The sequence below is a fragment of the Trachemys scripta genome, chromosome 6 (genome assembly GCF_013100865.1).
Source record: "Trachemys scripta elegans isolate TJP31775 chromosome 6, CAS_Tse_1.0, whole genome shotgun sequence".
NCBI classification, from domain to species: domain Eukaryota; kingdom Metazoa; phylum Chordata; order Testudines; family Emydidae; genus Trachemys; species Trachemys scripta.
This window is the reverse complement of record NC_048303.1, coordinates 65084187-65106611: the sequence shown is the minus strand read 5'-3', so window position 1 is coordinate 65106611 and position 22425 is coordinate 65084187. Positions and strand designations below refer to the sequence as shown.

General features: G+C 39.8%; 1 protein-coding gene across 1 annotated transcript in view; it reads left to right on the top strand.

Annotated features, from left to right (window-relative positions):
• The window catches only part of PJA2 (praja ring finger ubiquitin ligase 2), a gene marked incomplete in the record, with an annotated part of 86917 nt that overhangs the window by 36899 nt on the left and 27593 nt on the right, over positions 1 to 22425 (top strand). Inside the window, 3 exon segments of the mRNA XM_034773785.1 lie at positions 3994 to 4194; positions 8086 to 9154; positions 17928 to 18113. Of these exon segments, the coding sequence (XP_034629676.1) occupies positions 3996 to 4194; positions 8086 to 9154; positions 17928 to 18113 (1454 nt within the window).

Genomic DNA, 22425 nt, shown 5'->3' with positions numbered 1-22425 from the left:
GTTTCTCGCGGCCCTTTAGGTGGGGGGGGGGGGGGGGGGGGGGGGTGGAGAGGCTCCTTCTTTAGCCAGCTGAAGACAAAATGGAGGGGTCTCCCACAGGTTTAAATAGACTCTCTCTTGTGGGTGGAGACCCCCCTCCTCCCTCCTCTGCAAAGTCCAGCTTCAAGATGGAGTTTTGGAGTCACCTGGGCAAGTCACATGCCCCTGCATGACTCAGTCTTTGCAGGCCGACGCCATTGTCCACATGGCATCTTGCATGTCTCCAGGAAGACTTCTCATGTGGATTGGAGCATTCCAAGATGCATTGTTCCCCAAGTGTCTCTTGATCAGGTACTTAACCTGGCGCATTCCTTCCTAAAGAAGCTGACCAAATGCCTCACAAAGCTTACTTAGAAATCAGGCAAGCATACAGCCCATATTCTTAACCTCGAGTAGAAAATGATATATATGTACAAATTGGATGGATAGATATAGTAGACCATAACCTTTATGGAGATATGTTACATGGCACAGGCAGCACAAAACATATTCCAGCTATGTCATCCATACATTTATAAGCACCCTCTCCCCATAAAGCCTTATGGGGTACACTGTCACAGTCCTTCTACATCCATTTCTTCAGCTGAAGTTTTTAAAGGGTGATATCTTAGTTGAGAAGCTCCAGGGAAGAAAAAATCCTTTTTTTTCCTTATCACATTTTTTTCTAAGGGCAGGCTCTGCTTCATCCTGTTTGGAACAAAAAATTGCCTCCTTTGGTGTGTCTGTGTTGGCATAATGAATACATGCTTCAGCAATGGTGTAGAGTTTTATGAGAGAGGTAAAAACACCAGCACCCCATCTACTCTTAATATTTATGCTGTTGCCACCTGTGCAGCTGCACCATTCCTGACAGTTGACGTAATATAGGTACAAACTTTGGTAGTGGAAAAAGCGTTTGAGTGCACATGAGGAAACCCCCTGATCAGTGGCATCATATGTCTAAACAAACAACTTTATCCTGCTTGTCTCCACTGAACTGAGCATGGTTCTTAAAGAAAGAATACTTGTAACAGCTGGGAAAAATAGAACTTCCATTTGAACTCCAAAAATATTTGCTGTCTGTGAATGTGGACTCTCAGAGAAACTAAACTCCCTCTTGTCTTTGCCCCATCTGCATTTCGATGGCTTTCAAGGTTACAAAAGCTAAAGTGTTAATTGAATATCCAGCAAAGTTAAAGATGGCATATTGACTGGAAAAATTGCTTATATGTAACCCCAAAGAAAGCTGCTGAACTTCTGAAGTATTGGACTTTTAATTACATTAACTGGGGAAATTATGCAACATGAGCATTTTTATATCAGGCAGACTGCAAATGGAATTAACATTGCACCAGAAACATTTGTAATATCTAGTATATCAGCATTTTTTCCTATTCAAGTTTTCTTATACTTTTGAGTGTATCTTCTTGGTAAAGTCAGTAGGATCCATTTAGCCTGGATCTTTTTACCATAATAGGATCCCACCTGGGTTATTACTTTGCATGGCTACACTTAATGAAGTTACGTAATGCAAAGAATCCATCACTACACCCTTGTGACCTGGAATGTTTATTCTAGAAGATGTGGTCTGACTACCAATATTTTTCCCCACCAGAGAGAGACTAACTGGAGCCAGCTGACTTTTGTGTTGTTTCTGTTGTGTTTATTTTCAACAGTACTTAAGTTTGTGATAAAACTTCTTATGGTTATGTCAAATGTCAGACCCATTAGCACCAATGCATGTCATTTAAGGAAGAGCAATCAAGTGTTCTGTGTTCTTTATTTGTAAATTTTTGCATATATAAGGAAAAAGCCTAATCACATAAATCAGAAGGTGTTTGTAGTGAAGATTTGAATTTTAGATATAATCTATTGACCTCACAGGGGTGGATTGTGCAATGTTTAGTTCTGCCCTTTTACAGTTGTTGCCTTACCTGGCTCATACAAGTAAAAAATTTTCTTTGAGGCAGCAATTCTTAAATCAGAACTTCTTATGAAATACTGGATGTGAGTGTGACGGGTTGGATCACAGAAACCCCCTTGGGAGCTGCCACCCGATGTGCAAAGACTACCCCTGCTTCTGCTTTCCCTGCCAGCTCAGGACTCCAGCACCCTGTCTTGCTGAGCCAGACACTCCCGTCTGGCTCCAGACACAGACCCAGGGTCTGAATCACTTGTCCCAAAGCTGCAAGTTTACCTGAAAACAGCTCGCAGTAGCGTGCTTGTCTTTAGCACTCAGATGCCCAACTCCCAATGGGGTCTAAACCCAGATAAATCCGTTTTACCCTGCATAAAGCTTATGCAGGGCAAACTCATAAATTGTTCGCCCTCTATAACACTGATAGAGAGATATGCACAGTTGTTTGCTCCCCCAGGTATTAATACATACTCTGAGTAAATTACTAAATAAAAAGTGATTTTATTAAATACAGACAGTAGGATTTAAGTGGTTCCAAGTAGTAACAGACAGAACAAAGTAAGTCACCAAGCAAAATAAAATAAAATGCGCAAATCTATGCCTAATCAAACTAAATACAGATAATCTCACCCTCAGAGATGCTTCAGTAAGTTTTTCTCAGACTGGACATCTTCCAGGCCTGGGCACAATCCTTTCCCCTGGTACAGCTCTTGTTGCAGCTCAGGTTGTAGCTAGGGGATTCTTCATGATGGCTTCTCCCTCTCTGTTCTCTTCCCCCCCTTTATATATCTTTTGCATAAGGCGGGAACTCTTTGTCTCTCTGGGTTTCCACCCCCCTCACTGGAAAAGCACCAGGTTAAAGATGGATTCCAGTTCAGGTGACATGATCACATGTCACTGCAAGACTTCATTACTCACTTGCCAGCACACACATATACAGGAAGACTCACAGGTAAATACAGCCATCTGCAGACAATGGGAGTCATCAAGATTCCAAACCATCATTAATGGTCCACACTTTACACAATTACAATAGGCCTCAGAGTTACATTTTATATTTCTAGTTTTAGATACAAGAGTGGTACATTTATACAAATCAGATGATCACACTCAGTAGATTATAAGCTTTGTAATGATACCTTACAAGAGACCTTTTGCATGAGGCATATCCCAGTTACTTACATTCACTTATTACCGTATTTTCTCTAAAACTGTCTCAGTTACATTATATTGACTTATCAAGTTTTTATAAAACCATATAGACTGCACAACGTCACAGTGAGCTACAGTTGTTCTTAACTCTTTTCTTAATCATGTTTTTGTAGCATATATTATGCATTTATGACAAAATGCTAAGTTTATATAAAGTGTCAGTATACTTTTCTTTTGCTTGGTGGACTTCTGTAACTTCTGAACACTTTTTTGTAGTCCGCATTTAATAAAAATAGACCGTTCTTTCAGCAAAGCCTTTGCATAGATTGTTTAGAAAAATAAGTAGTTTATAGTTGTGCTTTGGATGGTTTATCAAATAACTAAACCCTAATTTTACGGTACTGAGTGTTCCAGATTGAGATATTCATGTCACTCAGAGAAATGAAAGGGATGAGGAATGATACAAAGCAGGAATAGAGCAAAATTTACTGTGTCAGACTAATTCCTGATTTCAGTTGAGTTACATTAGGGATGAGTTTGGCCCAGTGTTTGTTTTTAAGCCTTTATTTACTGCAGAGTCTGTCTTTTTATCCTGACAGGCTCTAATTAGTAAATATTATTTAAAATAAGGAGAAAAGTCTGATTCAAGTATACTTTTATGCCATTAGCATCAAAAGAACTAAAATGTAAACTGTTAGTGTTTACTTGATTATATATAGATTTTTTTTTTAAATGTTCACGCTAGTGCACTTCAACAATTTACATTTCCCATGTTTCCTATTTATAGTGGAAAATGATTCCTTGCTCAAACAAATCCAACTGTAAGGGGAAGGGGGTGAATGGATTTTTGTTTTCTTATCTCTCTTATCTAATGTATTCAATTTTTCCTGTTTTATCTCTTGCAGCAATGGGTCAAGAAGCTGGCAAACCTGCCTGGCCCAAACCAGCCGGAGGATATCAGACCATTACAGGGAGAAGATATGGAAGAAGACATGCGTATGTCAGTTTTAGACCATCTTTGATGAATCAAGACAGAAATTCAAGCCAACAGAATGGAGAATGTGAAGGATTAGAATTAGACAATGTTCAAAAAGAGAAGTCTTTATGTGCGTGCTCTGTAATTTCAAACTGAGACACATTTTCTTTGGGAGGGAAGGGAAATGGAAATGTATAGAATGGTTAAAGTCATATGAACAAACAATAGTTCATATGTTCTGCATCAAAAACTCAATGTGAAGTTTAATGAAAAATAGTATTTATCCTGAAATGTTTAAATTTACTTCATAAAATAAAGTAGAGCAACACTGAAAGATTTAAATTTAATAAAATCTCATAAAACATATAATTGTAACCATGAATATATTATAGAAATCTTATATTATTACAGAAATCTTACCCCAGCACCAGATTCTTGAATAATTCCTGTGTAAGAGGAAAATAGATCATGTTTATTTGCTGCCACAAAGAGCTAGAAAACAAAATACTTTACATTTCATGAGCCAAATTCTTCCATCATGCAAGTCCATTGACTTAGCAGAGCTACACCAGAAATTAATTCGACTATATATAAATATTTACAAGAAAAATGAGAGAAAATGAAATATTGAAATAGCAAATGGACATTATTTTCCCGTTTTCATGAATATTCAGTTTTCTTTGGTTTGCTAATTTTAAACTTCATCAATAGTTCATGAGGTTAAAGTAGCATTCAGTTAGAATAATTGAATCTAGAAATTCAAAATGACTTATTAAATCATATGTGTAGTACCTCTTCTTTTGAGTCGATTGTATGTTAGTAAATGTTTTTGCAGTCTAGTCTTAAATGTGCCAAGTAATATTTATCACTCTTTCACTTAAGAGACTATTCCACAACCAGAAGATCTCACTTTTTTGGAAACTCGTTGCATAATTTCATTCTATTGTTTTTGAAAGCTTCTTTTATTATGCTAAGAAATTCCTGTTCCCCTTTTGTGTTTACATCTTTCAAATGTTCAGAGTGAGTTGTATGCAAATATTTACCTTATTTGCATCTTAGTTTTCTGGTAGCTCAATGCTAACCCCATGACTATTTTTGTTGCTTTTTTTTTTTTTGTCTGAACTGACTCTAGTTTGTCACTATCTTTTTAGATAATGAAGTGCCCACACTGAACATATTGTTTCAGGTGTTCAGAGGAGGTATATGGTTAAAAGGAATATTACTTCCCTGTTCCATAATGTGATCTTCTACAGATGTAGCTCAAATTTTCATTGACTTTTTGCTGCAATATTTCCTTGTAAACTCATGTCTAATAGTAATGTGCTGTGGTCTATAACCCTTAAGTGTCTTCTTGGCATTTCTATTTTCCATATTTTTCCCTGTCATTGAATATTTGTGTTTTGGATTATTTCATTCCCAGATGTATGAGCTTGCATGTTTCCAAGCTGATTCTCATTTTATATTGAGAGTACTGACCAAAACACAGGAGTTATCCCCTGCTAAATTCCATGCCATCTTCAATATCTACTTAAACAACCACAAGAAATAGATAGAAGGGACTTCAGTTTAATGTTTCATCAAAGGCAGCACCTCTAACAGAGCAGTATCCTTTTAGTTTTGCAATGACAGCGTGCCATGTAAGCCCAAATTCTAGTGTGGGAAACCACAACCCGCATCCTTGTGTTCCAGAAATGAAAGTGCTATCAGCTCACCCATTCGGATGTGCCGTATCTTTTTTTCAGATAAGACTGAAGAGATAAATAAAAATGCTGGGCTACCATAATTAGAGGTGACGCTATCTGTGCCACTTATAATTCAAGGTTCTGCAGAAATTTGAGTCTATGTGATACAAGAGTCTCAAGCAGCCATCCGGATTCTAATCATAGAAATGTAGGACTGGAAGGGAACTTGAGAAGTCATCAAGTCCAGCCACTTGTGCTGTGGCAGGACCATGTAAACCTAGACCATCCCTGACAGGTGTTTGTCCAACTTTTTTTTTAAAAGCTTCAAATGATGGGGACTCCATGACCTCCCCTGGAAGCCTATTGCAGAGCTTAACTACCCCTATGGTTAGAAAGTTTTTCCTAATATTTAACCTAAATCTCCTTTGCTGCAAATTAAGCCCATTACTTCCTATCCTACCTTCAGTGGACATGGAGAACAATTAATCACCTTCCTCTTTATAACAGCCCTTAACATATTGGAAGATTGTTACAGGTCGCCCCTCGGTCTTCTTTTCTCAAGACTAAACATGCCCACTTTTTTCAACCTTTCCTCACAGGTGGGGTTTTTCTAAACCTTTTTATCATTTTTGTTGCTGTCCTCTGGATTCTTTCCAGTTTGTCCTTGTCGTTCCTAAATTGTGGTGTCTAGAACTGGGGTCTCATCAGTAGAGCAGGACAGTTACCTCCTGTGTCTTACATACCACACTCCGAATAATATACCCCAGAATCATATAAGCCTTTTTTGCATCACATTGATAATTGATATTCAGTTTGTGGTCCATAATAGCCTTGAGATCCTTTTCAGCAGTACTACCATTTAGACAATTATTCCCCATTTTGTATTTGTGCATTTGATTTTTTTCCTTCCTCAAGTGAAGTACTTTGCACTTGTCTTTATTGAATTTCATCTTGTTGAATTCAAACCAATTCAACTTGCCAAAGTCATTTTGAATGTTAAACCTGTTGTCCAAAGTGCTTGCAACCCCTCCCAGCTTAGTGTCATCTGCAGATTTTTTCTGCATACTCTCTATTTCATTACCAAGTCATTAATGAAAATATTGAATAGTACTGGACCCAGGACTGACCTCTGTGGGACTCCACTAGATATGCCCTCCCAATTTAACAGCAAACCATTGATAAGTACTCTTTGAGTACAGTCTTTCAATCAGTTGTGCACCTACCTTATAGTAATTTAATCTAGACCACATTTCCCTAGTTTGCTTATGTATTTGAATAATGTATAACATTTTAAATTAGAGAGATTTTTCTGTTTATGCCGTGTTCCGTATACTTTTTTTAAAAGACTATACTTGGGTCCATGTATTTAACCATGCATATTTCTTTATTCAAAATTCTTTTCTCAGATGTATACAAGCTTTCTGTGCTTCTAACAGTAGTTTAAATTTCATAAATGCATGCACTGAGCTGTGAATGCAACTTGAAGTTTCCATGCAAACTTGAATATAAATGTTCCAACCCTGATTTGCATGTGCATCAGTCAGAGGTATGCAAAAATGTACACACTTTTGAAGATTTGGGTCACTGTTCACTTCAGAGATGATCGGATGCTATACTTTTTGAGTTATTCAACCTTTTTCTAGCTTTCCCCCCTCCATTTTCAAGGTCTGCTATTCTTGATGTTCATTGTCATACCATCAGAGGAGTCTACCCTCAATTTTACTATTAAACCTAATTACAGTGTACTCATTGTTGCCAACTGGAGCTTTTACATTTACTTTCCTTGTTAATTTCTCCTTGTAAATCAAGAATGGCATTCTTGCTTGAAAGTACAAAATATGCCTATATAAAAATCCCATTTATGGTACCAGTAAATGTCTTCTTCAAATCCTAGCAGAATGTGCATTTTTGCCCACTAATATATGGATAGTCTAATTATTAGCAGTATTATTATTAGCAGCAAATTTTTCAGTTTCCTTACCTTTTGAAACTTACTAAATTCCTATAATTCTCATCTCAAATTTCCATTGCCTGAAAGCAATTTAAAAGAGTTTTCCTGCAAATGTGTTTTTGTTTATAGGACTCTTAAGTATTTCTGCTCTCATGAGTAAAGCTGAAATTGTATCATTTAGGTTCGTTCATTTAGGCTTAGTTTAATAAATGGAACCAAAGATATATTAGCTGCACATAAGCACACCTGTGATAAATGTACCTGATCATTCAATTGCACTGTTGTTCCAGTCAACTGCCAGCTTTTTCATGAGCAAGCATTGTTAATGAGAAACTTCATATCCAGTTTGATCACTCCAATGTATTCTTTCTTGCAATTTTCTATGAAGGTCCCAATCCATTGGTTCAAGTTTGTTCTGCTTTATCAGATGAACCTTCATTACAGAATGATGGATCTGAAGTTCCTGTTTGTAGAACTGTTTTGAGGCAAACTGTCGAAACAAACACATCACCATTTTCTCCAGTATACTACCATCAGGAAGGCAATCAAACCTCAAGGAGCAGTATGAATCCTGATAAAATTCCTGAGGACTGTGCAGAGTATACTTCTGGCGAGTGTAGTGATCGGAATAGTCAGAATGGAATTGCTTTTGTAAACATTGACTCCTATGAGCCAGATAGCAGTGATGGAGAGGATGATGGTGGACAAGTTGATTTTTCGTTAGCAAAAGAGGAAGCAGGCTTATTTCAGGAAACACTGGATCACATGCTTTCTGAGTTGGAGAAGGAGGTAGAGTCCTTCAATGGCATACAGTCACGATTGTCTACTTTTAATCATAATGCTTCCAGAGAAGTTTTTGAAGAACAAGGACCAGTGCCTTCAATGAGATATTATAGCATAGACTCAGATCTTGGCCATCGAAATAATAGGACATTTAAAAAATCACCTGCTGAAGAGAAAGCTATAGGAAAAAATAACTTAAGTGGTAGTGCCAGTTGTGAAACACAACCGAGAAAAATTATAGCTGATGTTGCTGTCAGGACCCCTGTAGGGATTTGTAATGAACTGAATACCAGTGATGGCAAGACTGACCAAGGAAATTCACCTGAACTTGTAGTGAGACCTAAAGTTAGAAAACAAAATGCTACAAACCCGTTGGATAGAAAAAAACTTACTAGTGATGACGAGGAGAAAAGCAGTACTAGAAGAAGGAGTGAAATTTTCCAAGCCCAGCAAGGCACTGCAGAACATGCCTTGAGAAATAGCAAAGAAAAAATGAATTCCAGTATGTTCTTTGACCCAAGAGACTACGAAGGTACTCAAAAGAAAACAGAAAATGATCTAAAAAGTAATGTAACCGGCCAAGAAAGAACATGTGTAGTAGATGATAGTGCTTTCTGGGATGAATTTGAAGATTGCAGCAGGCATTTACCTGGTTCAAACAAAGATGAAGACAGGTAAGAATTTTAATATATACAGTATTGTAGCATCTTAAGTTTGTAAAAATAATGTACTAATCTGAATAACTTTAGCAACTATTATGAGGTAGTAGTGGTTTTAAAAAGACCAAGTATCTGGGGGGAATGATTATATAAAATGGCAAAACAAAAAAATGCTCTCTAAAACCTTGTCATGAGTTGCCATCTTTCTCCTCCTCAAATTGCTGTGCAATATTAATATCTGCTGCTATACCAAAAGCCAGAAATGCATCATTGCATATAGGGTTTTTTAATTTTAAAATATCAACCAGCCCGTTTTTCATTCCACTTATATGTAAGGTATTTGTGCTTCAGTCAAAATTGATCATTTAAAACCACATTGAATTATAATTTTCTGCATACAGCTATTTGTAGAGAAAGATTACTGAATACTATCTGTAATTTCCTGCTGTAGAAGAATTTCTTTTAAAAGATGTGCAGGGTAATGTAGAGAGGGAGACTTAGCTGCTACAGTTGTGTATTGTACTAGGAGGTTTTAGATTTCTGAAAAACTGACATTCCTGCTATGTTTCAGTGTCTATATTCTGTATTCAGCCCAAAGTGTACTGTAAGCTAAAGCCCTCCACGCACCATGGGACTCTTAGTTGTCAGAAACATAGGTTAACATCCTGCATTCCAAAATAAAATATTTTGAAGATTGGTTTGTGGAAATGCAGTTGGGTGAAGTAAGCATTTTGTTTTTGAAAGCCTATTTAAACTAATATAAAGAGAAATTTTGGAAGTCCTCTGTAGTAGCCTATGTAACAAGGGTGGCCAAACTGTGGTTTGTGAGCCACGTGCGGCTCTTTACCATTGAAGTGCAGCTCGCGGAGCCCCCCACTCTCCCCATTCTCCACCTACCAGAAAGGGTGGGGGGAGTTCAGGACCTCTGCCTTGCAGTGGGGTGGTGGGGTAGGGGTTTCTGCCCAGTAGGGACGGGGGTCTCTGGGCTTCTGCTCAGTAGGAGAGGGGTCTCAGGGCTTCAGCCCCACAGGGCACACTTTCTGGGGCTTGGGGCTTTTAACAGGAGTGGGGCTGAAGCCCCGAGCCCCAGCAGGCGCCTCCCGCAGGGCTGAAGCCCCAAGCCCCGGCACGTGTGCCCCAGCTCTCTAACTTATGAAGATTTTTGTATGTGGCTCAGAGGGTCAGTAAGTTTGGCCACTCCTGCTATATAACTTTTAGAAGACTTCTCCTTCTTCCCATAGTTTCTGACTAGTTTCACTGCCAATCAGGGTAGCCAGCTGTAGACTGAAATTGACGAGTATCTTATACATTGCACTTTTCATTTTCACTCTTTAGTTTGCCTGTGTACAGCAGCACACTAGTGGTTAGTGTAGCATGGCAAATCTCCAGCAAATCCACCATGCATAAGCATCTTATGCTATGAGTAAATCTTAAATGTTACAAAATGCATAAAATGTAATTTCTGTATTTGAGAATGACACGTAGTATTAGCTCTTTAATTTACTCTTGTAAGAAAGACCAACTGCTGATATAATCCTCATTGAAGTTTTAATGATCATACTGATCTGCAAGAACTATAAATAGAAGAAATATCCATAGCTAGATAAAAACATAGGTGTAGTACCCAAATGAGGAAGAATTCTAAAATGGTTACTAAATTGTTGAGATCTTAAAATCTTTTTAAAATAGTCCTTCAACTTGTTGCTGTATTTGTTTTTTTTTTTTTTTTTTGTTATAAAAATATTAACTACCAAAACGACATTAATGGAACATTGCCTCATTGTATTAAATTTAAAAAGACAGAGTTAAGGTTCACAGGCCATCCATAATCGTGCTTTATATAGCACTTTCTAGCCTAAAAATCCAAAGGCAATTTTTTAAAACTACTACCAAAGCTTACAAATGTAGGCGCCTAAATTAGGTCCCTAAATAAGTGGCCAAGGGGTAAGGGGGTGTTAAGAGGTTCAGAGCACCCTAGCTACCACTGAGGGCTATCACTTTTACTGGTAGGGGTAGAGGAAAAAGGGGCAAGTTGTTAATTATTCACCTATGTAATTTGGTAATTTCTTTTAGACACTTCAGCCTGGTTGGTCAGGGAGTTGAAGGTCCTTTGCTGTGAGGGAATTCTTGAACTCCCTTTGGGTGGTGTTTTATTTGGGACTTGTATGATATTCTCCATCAAAGTTTCACTTTCATGTCTTCCAAGATAAATATATATTTCCCTCTTTACCCCTTGCCAACTCCTTTACCCCTTGCCAACTTCCTTTGTCTTTTACAAGCTGTTGTAGCTAGTAACAGTTCTCTATGATAACAGTTGTGCCTTAAATAATAGTGAACAAGGGTTCAAGAGCGACAAGCTCTAGGTGACTGACGACCAAGGACATCTGTGGCAACATTCGTGCTCCCACAACCATTTTCTGGCTGCCTTTTGGGCAGAGAAAATATTTATTTTATTTTATTTTATTTTTAGGGCCCAGTTGTACTACTCATGTGTTGATGAGCACTTATTCACACAAGGAGTCCCACTGAAATCAGTAGGACGCTCAGTGAGCACTTAGTGTGAGTAAGGGTTGCACAGCTGAACCCTTAGTGAGGTCTGCAAGTTGAAGTCATTATTCAGTATCTATTAATTAATTCTCTAAGCATCTATGGTCAATGCAGCATTGTTCCCTTGGGAATCTATTATTTATTATTGTTGTTGTTGTTGATTGACCATTGAGGCTCCCCCCTTCATGGATCAGGACACTGTTATGCTAGCCACTGTAAAAAGACAGTCCCTGCCCCAAAGAGCTTAAAATCTAAGTAGTCTTAGTATCCTGCAAGCTATCTTTCATGTGTTCTGTTGTTCTTTAAAAATATTGTTTTTTACTTAGTTCTTTTGCAGTAACTTCATCTTCTCCCTGCTTATCTACTACTGTTTGATGCACCCTGGCAGTTGACTAGGTTTGACAGATTTTACTTTATTGAGAAAAGGACAGCTTTGTCATATGTATCAGCTAGCCTCATATTATATATCTGCCAATGTGGAGCTTCTCTCCTTTAGTTTTGCTTGTGGTTTTGCTCTTTTGGATGATGATGATCCCTCACTCTAATCTTTGGGAGGTGATGGCATCAGTCAGCATCTCTGTATATAGCTCCTGGTTGCCACAAAAGATAAATCATTCTATTTCTAAAATAGCTGTGTTATCACCATGTTGCTTCCACTAGAGATTTCTTAACCAGATATGAAGTACTAACTGACAAAGTGGAAAGGGAGAGAACATAAAAAAATTATCAGCCAAACAGTTATTTTCCTCCTTATATTGAAAAATGACATCCTAAAGCCTATACATTTAGAAAAAAAAAAAAAGACATTCATTGCTTTTAATAGCTGAGTATTTCATAAACACTACGGTATACTTCTGATTATCCAAATAGCATGGATAACATGGATTTTCTTTGGATAATCCCGAGTTCTGATAATCAAGAGGGCAGGAGCCATTCAGCAGCAGGGTGGACTTCCCCCACAGCTGGGGACTTGTCATCGTCATCCTCACCGGGGGTCTCTGCTCTGCACCATTTGCTCATTCCCATGACAGTGGGCTGCAGAAGGCTCCTTGCACTGCCATAAGACAGGTGACACCCTATCTCTGTAGGTGCAAGGGTGTGGTGGGGAGGCTTTGGTCCTGGTGAAACAGTGCCAAGATCCCCAGCTAGGACTCTGCTCTGCCACAACCACAACTGCTTGTTCTTGCACGGATTGGGTGTCACTGACTGCAGAAGTGCAGGGAGCCTTCTGCAGCTCTGGTGTCACACCCCCATTCTCTCCTATGACAAGAGAGCTTCAGTGCCCGCTTCCCTGCACTGCTGCAGGAGCCATTTAGCCTCAGGATGGCTTTCCTCACAGCTGGGGGTTCATCCTCCTCTTCACAGTGCTGGTGGGACGGGGGAGGGTGGCTCTGCTCTATTATCTGAAGCCCTTGATTATCCAAATTCCTTCCTTGTGCCCCAACATGATATACATGACCTATGCATCATATCTCTTGTGCGGGGGGACAAGGAAGGGATCTGAATAATGCAAAGATTCGGCTAATAGTGTTTTGGATACATGGGAATATACTGTAATTAATTTAGTTTCATAAAACCTTGTAAGTTAAGGAAGTATTATCCTCATCTTGCAGTTGAGGAATTGAGTCAATATGGGTAACATTTTCAAAACCACTTAAATCCCATTAAAAGTTAGTAGGACTTAAGTGCTTTTGAAAATGTTACCCAAAGAAGTTAAGCAGCATGGCCAAAATAACATAAGTCTTTGGCAGAGCTGGAAATAGAAATCAAATCTCTGGAGGTCCAATTTTCAGTGCATTTAACCACAGATCTAATCTTCTCTCTTGATATATAATTGGCCTTGTATTTTTTACTACTTTATGCTCCTTGGCCAGACCCATTTACCAGTTCATGTTTTTACCACTTATGAGGGATTTACAGTATGAAAAATTGTCTGCATAAACTCTTGTAACTAAAATATTGCAAGAAGTACTGATTGAACAAAAGAATGAAATCTTCAAGACCTTGTAAATGGATTCAAAAGGTCAAGCCTTTTATTTAATGCCTTTGGGTGGACTTATGAGGAATACTAACATGAGGGAGGATGGGAATGACCTGTTATGTGTTAGGGCAGATCCCACTCTAGATACAGATGTGCCTCATGGACGCAAAACTAGAGGTTTTTTAATAGCATCTGTCAGGGCTGTGCATGTGGCCTCTGCTGCCTCATGCTTCCATACAAGGGCATAAAGGGTAGGAGAGCCACAGTATGTGGCAGCAAGATAGAATCTGTCTGATGGCTGACTCACTAGGCTTTAGCTCTGGCTAAATTTCTCTAATGCTTCTTCAAGCACTCTGAAATGCCTCAGAGCTATCTTTATTCTATATTACCTTGTCTGTTCTAGCATTTGTCAAACAGAAGTTGCTTGCAGACCCTCCTGTACAACCACTTTCCCATACGTAGCTTTTTTTATGGGCTCTGAGAATGGTTGGCTCGAAACTTGCAGGCTAGTAGTCAGCTAGTTCCACTGAAAGATAGGTACTGCACGTGCCTGTTCTTGGGAGAGTGTTGCATCAAAGCACATGCTTTGTCTGCCTTTCGTTTTCTGAAAGAACCTGCAAGTTGAGGGATGCAAGGCTGAAGCTCCATCTTCTGGAGCAATCTGAGTGGGACTGGATCCAGAAGAGCCAAGCTTGAACATCCCTCTGACAGTCAAGCCCACATCTTACAGCCCTCCATCTGTTAGCTGGTGACTCCAGAGATCTCTGCAGAGAAAGTAGCACCAAAGCCCAAGCTGGATTGGTATTAGCATTGACACTAGTATTAACCCTGACTTAAAAATTGACATCTCAGACGTTGGAGCAAAGTGTTGAAACATGTAAAACAAACCACATGAGAGAGAGTTTTGGGTTTGCTATAGTAACTTGAACTTGTGACACTAATGGATACAAACTTTTGTTTTCAAGTTGACATTTCCCCATTAAAACAGTGGGTTTTTACCACCTTAAGTCATTTTTTGCTGCAAGTGGATTTCTCCATACAGGGAGATACTACTATGAATTTTTTTTTTATTTTTAATGGTGTGACTTTTTTCTTGGTGCCCTAACTTAGCTAGGTCTCAGCTGTTTGCCCTTAATCTTTCGGATTTGGACTCTGGGTATTATTATAAGAGATCATGCCAGAATCTTTCATGTGGCTGAATGGGTAGATGAGCAGAGTCATCCTAGAAAGCCCTTGTGACGGGTTGAACACAGAAACCCCCTTGGGAACTGCCAAGTAATGTGTCAAGACTACTTCTTCCCCTGCTTTCCCTGCCAGCTTGGGACTCCAGCACCCTGTCTTGCTGAGCCAGACATGCCCGTCTGCTCCAACACAGACCCAGGGTTTGAATTACTTGCCCCAAAGCTGCAGACTTAACTGAAAGCAGCTAACAGAAGTGTTCTTGTCTTTAACACTCAGATGCCCAACTCCGAATGGGGTCTAAACCCAAATAAATCCGTTTTACCCTGTATAAAGCTTATACAGGGTAAACTCAAAAATTGTTTGCCCTCTATAACACTGATAGAGAGAGATGCACAGCTGTTTGCTTCTCCAGGTATTAATACATACTCTGGTTAATTAATAAGAAAAAAGTGATTTTATTAAATACAGAAAGTAGGATTTAAGTGGTTCCAAGTAGTAACAGACAGAACAAAGTAAGTCACCAAATGAAATAAAATAAAACACGCAAATCTAAGTCTAATACAGTAATACAACTGAATACAGGTAAAAATCTCACCTTGAGAAATGTTTCAATAAGTCTCTTTCACAAACTGAATGCCTTCCTAGTCTAGCACAGTCCTTTCCCCTGGTATAGCCCTTGTTCCAGCTCAGGTGGTAGCTAGAGGATTTCTCATGATGGCTCTCCACTTTGTTCTGTTCCACCCATTTATATATCTTTTGCATACGGTGGGAATCCTTTGTCCCTCTGGGTCCTTCCCCTCACCCCCCCCTCACACCATCCAGTGGACAAGCACTAGGTTAAAAATGGATTCCAGTTCAGGTGACATGATCACATGTCACTGTAAGACTTCTTTACCCACGTGCCAGCACACAGCACACACCTATACAGGAAGACTTACAGGTAAAACAGAGCCATCTGCAGTCAATTGTCACAGTTAATGGGAGTCATCAAGATTCCAAACCACCATTAGTGGCCCACACTTTGCATAATTACAATAGGCCCTCAGAGTTATATTTCATATTTCTAGTTTCAGATACAAGAGTGATACATTTATACAAATAGGATGATCACACTCAGTAGATTATAAGCTTTGTAATGATACCTTACAAGACCTTTTGCATGAAGCATATTCCAGTTACATTAGCATATTTTCATAAAATCATATAGAGTTCAACGTCACAGCCCTGTAAAGCACACAGTTCAAAAATAACTCAAAATCCTTTGTGATGGAGGGCTCATACATACGAGAAGTAAAGGTGTGTGTAAGCTGGTACGGCTGAGGGTGGTTTAACCTAGGTATCGGGGCGCGCATCAGGCCTACTGATCAGAGCGGTCGTAAGGAACCAAGGACTAGAGTCAGAGCAAGAATCAGTATAAAGAAGCTGGAGTAAAGGATCAAGCCAGAGATCAGAAGCTAGATACCAGAGCCAAAGGTCAAGCCAGAGTCAGTAGTAAAAGTCAAAGCCAAGGGTTAAACCAGAGGCTAGGAACTGGATACCAGAGCTGAGGGGCAAGCTGGAGACAGTAATAAGTCAAAGCCATGGTCAGGCTAAAGGTCAGGAACTGGAGTGAGCAGGGTAAGAGGCAAGGAAGGGCAGGGACGGGACAGGACAGAGGCAAGGCTGGGAGCCAGACAGGAGTAGCAGGAACAAGGTAACACAGGAGTGGGCATTATGGTGGGTGTTGAGTAGCCAGCCTGCAGCTGCTGCTGACTTAAGAGCCAGCCTGGTGGCCCCTCCAGCCAGTCAGATGGCATGGCCAAATCAGGCAGCCTGCTGTTGCAGGCCAGCTGTACTGATAGGGCTATTTGGAGATTAGCTCTGCTGCAGGCCTGATTCCTGAGAGTGTGTCAGGATCAGGTTGTCCTTAAACATGGTGAAAGCACTGTTCCCACTGTTCTGTAGATGGGGCTTTAACCTTGTCACTGTTAAGCTTTGGAATACCAGTGCTATTGGTTTGGCTATATGCTACTAACACACAAAGGATAAATAATTTATATTATGCAGTGAAAAGATGAATATAGATGACTGACTGTGGAAGCTTGGGAATAATTAGTTGATTTCACTCGTGGTAACTTGATCTGTTCATTTTTAATGTAACTTATCTTTACAGCATTCTCTTGTGGACTTACCAAATTTCTTTTTGAAATGGGATATTGTTGAACTTCTACCTGCTGTTTTATTGGTGACTCTTGAAGACAGTTTGAAGTGACATTCCAGCTTTATGGAACTATTTCCTCTGGGGAATAACTATTCATAGGTCAGATGGACAGTTAGATGTATTTATAGGACTTCTAACTTTACTGGACACTTACTAGATAGCTTTTATTTACCATGTAGTTTCAGCATGCATGGCCAGAGACAATATAAAACTGTGAATATCTCTTGGGAGAGAATAGGGGATAAATGAATTTACAGATCCTGCAACATCTTTTTAGACCCATGCACCTAATAATCTTCAGGTTTTTTCTCCTGTTCCTTCAATTTAGATGTCTCATTCACATATAGAGATTATTTTTAAAAGTACCAAATAGTGTTTAGAAGTGGAGGATCAATGTCCAGGTGTGAAGTCTTGCATGCCATGGAAATGAGGCCATTGCCACTCACTTGTATCCTTCTGGCTCCTCTCAAGGGTCTTGCCATCCTTTTTCTTTTCCCAGGGCAGCGAGAGAAAGGGTTCTTATATAGTATCTGGAGTGAATATTTTGAAGGTATTTCATGGACTCTGCAAACATGGATGGAGGAGGGAAAAATGAAAAATTGTGCTAAATAATATGGACATGGTTTTAAAAAATCATAGTGTTATAAGAAGATAAACAAATCCTCCTTTTTATAAAGAAGCAACAGCTTTTATTCATAATGGTAAGATACATGAATGGTACAAAATGAATGTATTTCAGAAATATTGTTTATATTTAGAAACAGTTCTCTACCTTTTTTGTGAAATAGCTAATAATGGATTTTAACTTTGGCTTTTATTTATTTATTTTTGAACCTGTCAATACTTTAAACACAACATTTGCTTGTCTCAAATTGCAGTTCTGAATGCAGTGATGGGGAGTGGTCTGCATGTTTGCCCTCCTATTTTGCTGCTACAGAAAAAGACCAATCCTCCAGCGATGAAAGCTGGGAGACTCTGCCAGGCAGGGAGGAACGTGAACCTGAAGTGCAGAGCAACAGCAGTGGCCTAGAAGAGGAAAACACAGACTTCTGTTTCCAAGGCGGGTATGTTTTTTGTTTGTTTTGTTGTTTTGTTTTTATTTCAGAAAGTGATTTCTACTAATAAGTGAGAATTAATAACATGCTGTGTACCCAACAGTATATTTAATTGTTGCCATTTTAAATAAAACTTAATTTACCAGCAGTTACTATGGTTGTATCAGAAAGAATGCTGTATTTGCCTATATTTAGAATAGGAAATAACTCTGGTGTTTCATACAGACCCACTGTTGGTAATTCTTGACTTCTGAATGATAGCTATAGTAATACTGTAATGCTATTGAGAAATACTAATGATTGCACAAGCAACAAAAGAGACTTACTAGACTAAAACAGTGAGAGTGGATTCTGTATTATCTTTGTCCAAATTCATTGTAATGAACACTCTTCTTCTTTGCATATATTTACTGCTTTTCAGATACCTTCTCCTACAAATCTACTTCCATGGTTTTCTGTCCAATTCTTCTCTTTACCTGGTTGCTCTTCCTCCTCTGGTCATGGAATTTGCCATCATCAGTTCTTTGTTTATTCAGTCATATATGTCAATAACTGTTGCAACTTTGTTCTTCAAAGCAAACTGTGGAGGCGTCCAGCTGAGAACTTTCCTCTTAACCAGTCATTATTATTTCTTAATTGACTAGAGAGTTCTGCCTTGAGCAACAGTAGTCACTCCTGGTTTTTCTGCTCTTCCACACTCTCAGGTCCTTCTTTCCTAGGAAAATTACTACCATTAGGCTATCTCTGTTCTGGCCTTTATAAATTTCAGGTGTAATGAATTAGCACAGCTTTGCAAAAATACCGTTAAAAAATTACCAGTCCAAACACAAGATCTTTTCTGCCTTTGCAACATTGATGGTGGGAGAACCTGACATTTTATTCGCCTGTCAAATAAATCACTCGTCCTGGGAGATTACACATTTGAAAGGTTATTCAGTGTATATTTTTGGGTGAAAGTGTGTGGCTTTCCATTATTTTTTTTAGTCTGTTAAATAATAATATATGTCAGGAATTTTGAATGAGTGCCTAAATTTGGTTACTTATATCTGTTTGTAGGAATCTAAATCAGAATGGCCTGATTTCAGTCTTTGAGGATTGCAAGTGTTCAACACTTAAAAAAATAATAATTTAGATGATTTAGATGTCTAAATATGGCTATAGGTGACCAAATATAGGCACTGATGTTTGAAAATGTTGATTTTTTTTTTTAAATAATTGGTATGCTTATATAGTGCTGCTATATTAGTGACAATAATAGTGTGGTGAATAATTTACTAAATCAACACTTCTCAAACTGATCTGCAAAGCTGTTTCTGTCACAATGGTTAAACATGTGCAATTGAAGTAAGAGGTAATTCTGTATTCTAGAAATTTCATTTGTGTCTGGAGAAGTCTTCAGGCATATGGGGTCTGTTTTGTTCCTGTGGGAGATCCCTTGTATGACTCTGTGTCCAGGTTGCTGTGCAGGAATTTGCCTATTAATTAGTCTGAGTGTTTTTTCTAGTGTAAATTCAAATCTGATCAAATTTACTGACAAAAAATAAATTTTAAAACTTGAAAAACAGATAGTACACCTCTACGCCGGTATAACACAACCCGATATAACACGAATTCGGATATAACGCGGTAAAGCAGCGCTCTGGGGGGGGCGGGACTGCGCACTCCGGCGGATCAAAGCAAGTTCGATATAACGCGGTTTCACCTATAAGGTGGTAAGATTTTTTTGGCTCCTGAGGACAGTGTTATATCAGGGTAGAGGTGTAACACTCTGCGAGGCAATTTGGAGAGATTAGAGCAGAGTGGGATGTAGGCAATAAAGGGATATTTGGTACTAATAAATACTGGCTCTAAATCCAGAAAGAGGAAGTAAATAGCAGAGATACTGTATCAGATTAGGAACATAAATCCACTTTAATACTACTTAGTTATTTTATTTTAATCCCTTAATGGTGCTACAGGATGTTTTCTATTAATCAAGAACTTAAAGTGTATGAGATTTGAAAGTTGCAAGGGAAGTGTACCCTAAGGTGGATATTTAGTTTAAGAAGGAGTCTATAATATAGAATCTCTTAAATAAAGCTGTGATTTTTCTCTGAGGGGTTATTGGTGGCCCGGGCAGGGGGAGGAGGAGTTTTTTTGATAAAAACACAAATATCTCATGAATGACAGTGAAACTATCTTTTGTGTTCTATGCAGGGCATTTCTTGTGTAATTGTCTAAAATAAAATATATTAAATCTGGATTGAAAACTGAAACAAAATTTGAGCATTTACTGTTTTTTTTTTTTTTTCTTTTAACTTAACATTCTATATTTTTGGCCAGACTTTGTGTCTTCCCAATGTGCCATTTGGGTTGTCATAGTTGGAAGATCAGTAAGCATTCGAGGCTCCGTATTAGAAAAGTCATTGACTATGTAATGCAGAAGGAAATGGATTAAGAAAAACTAATTTTACCTTGGACATGCACTGTAGTGTGCATTCAATTACCTTATTGACTAAAAGGCTGCACAAGTCTTTGTCTGGAGGTTTTTTCTGTAATTCAAGACATTCAAATTGCACTCTTGAGGTCGGTGGCATCAACAAACTGATTGAATTATAATCTTATAATACCCTAGGGAATACATGTTTTTCTGTATTTGCTATGTGAAATAGAATAATCATGTGAATATACCCAGTCGTTTTAGACTAGCTTTCCCCTCTGACAAGCACTAGAGTCCCATTGCTGTGTTGCAAAAGATCGCTTGTGGCCAGCACAGTGCAAGCACTGTGGCATGGTAAATTTACCACCTGAATTTTGCTTTTCATCAAAGTAGTGTCTGTGGCTTGTCATGTTGGTCGACAGTGTTGTGTACAACAGCCACACAATACCCATAGTCCTATTATTAGTGGTGGTCTCTTCAAGACCTCTGCCTTCACACTTGGTGAATGAATAAAAGTGTTGCTTAACTAGCATCGGAGCAGTGGTAATAACCTGTTGCAAACAACTGCCAAGATTTAGAGTGATTCATCCACTTCATATGCTGGATTTTTTCTAAATTGGAATAAAAATATAGACATAAGGGCTTTTATCCTTTCTGTCTGAACCGTAAAACAATTAAAAAAGAGATTTCTGCATTCTCTTCAGAAATCACACAATTCTGTATTACATAGCCAAGAAGCTGTGACTCTTGCAGTGTGTGTCAGAAGTGAAGATCATATATTCTAAAAACAGTATACAGTACAGTCTTTACAGGGTAGTTACCCTCAATAATTCCCTGATCTGCAGCACACAGAAAAAAGTATGGCTGCCACTTTAAAAAAATAAAAATAAAAAAAATAAAAAAAGGCAAACCATGGAATTGCAGGGCCCCTATAATCACCTAATTGCAGCAGGATAAAGCGCACCTACTGCCCTTGTAGGGGAAGGCCATATAGGTCTGTGAGTAGCAATTGAAGGACAGCAGAGGGCAGGTTTACACTCCCAAATACTTGAAACCCTGTATTGCTGGGAGACAGCGTACGCAAAATATACTGAATAATGAGGGGAAAAGGGAGTGGGCACCTGCAGCAATATTTCTCTTCTGCCCTCTTCCCTCTTGCCAGACATCTCCCTGGGCACTAACAATAGGGTGACCAGACGTCCCGATTTTATCGGGACCGTCCCGATATTTCCTTGTTTGTCCCGCGTCCCGACCGACATGCGGTCGGGACAACCGGACAAACAAGGAAATGCCCCGGAGCCTAGAGACCGGAAGTACTCGCCCCCCCCCCGCCCCAACTCCGCCCCCTCCTCCCCCGATTGGCTCCCTCCCCGAATCCCCGCCTCTTCCCCGGGCTCACCATTCCCCCTCCCTCCGCAAGCGCTGGAGGGAGGCCCGGGAGACTCAGGGGAAGCGCGGGGCCGGGGTGAGTAACCGTCCGGCCTGGCCGCGAGCAGGACTCAGTCGGGTGGTTGGGCGAGGAGGGGGGCGGCCCGCGGGGCCAGGCGGCGGCTGTTGTTGTCCCCCCAGCAGCCACCGGGACTCGGGAGCAGCCGTTGCTGCAGCTCCCACTGCCGCGGGGGAGGAAGCGGCCATGGCGCTCCGCGGCTGCAGCTCTGGCGCCCCCGAACCCCCCGAGCCGGGGCCTGCTGCGGGGACCCAGCAGCGCGCACGTTGGGCCCAGCCCCTGGCCAGTCGCGTCTGGGCTGCTGCCCAGCTGGTGCTATCCCGCGGCGGCCCCGGGGCGGAGGCATCGGCAGCCCAGCCCCGTTAGTTCCCCTGCGGGACGGGGGGCTGTGGCCCGCTGCCCCCACTCCGGGGCCGCCGCGGGATAGCACCAGCTGGGCAGCAGCCCAGACGCGA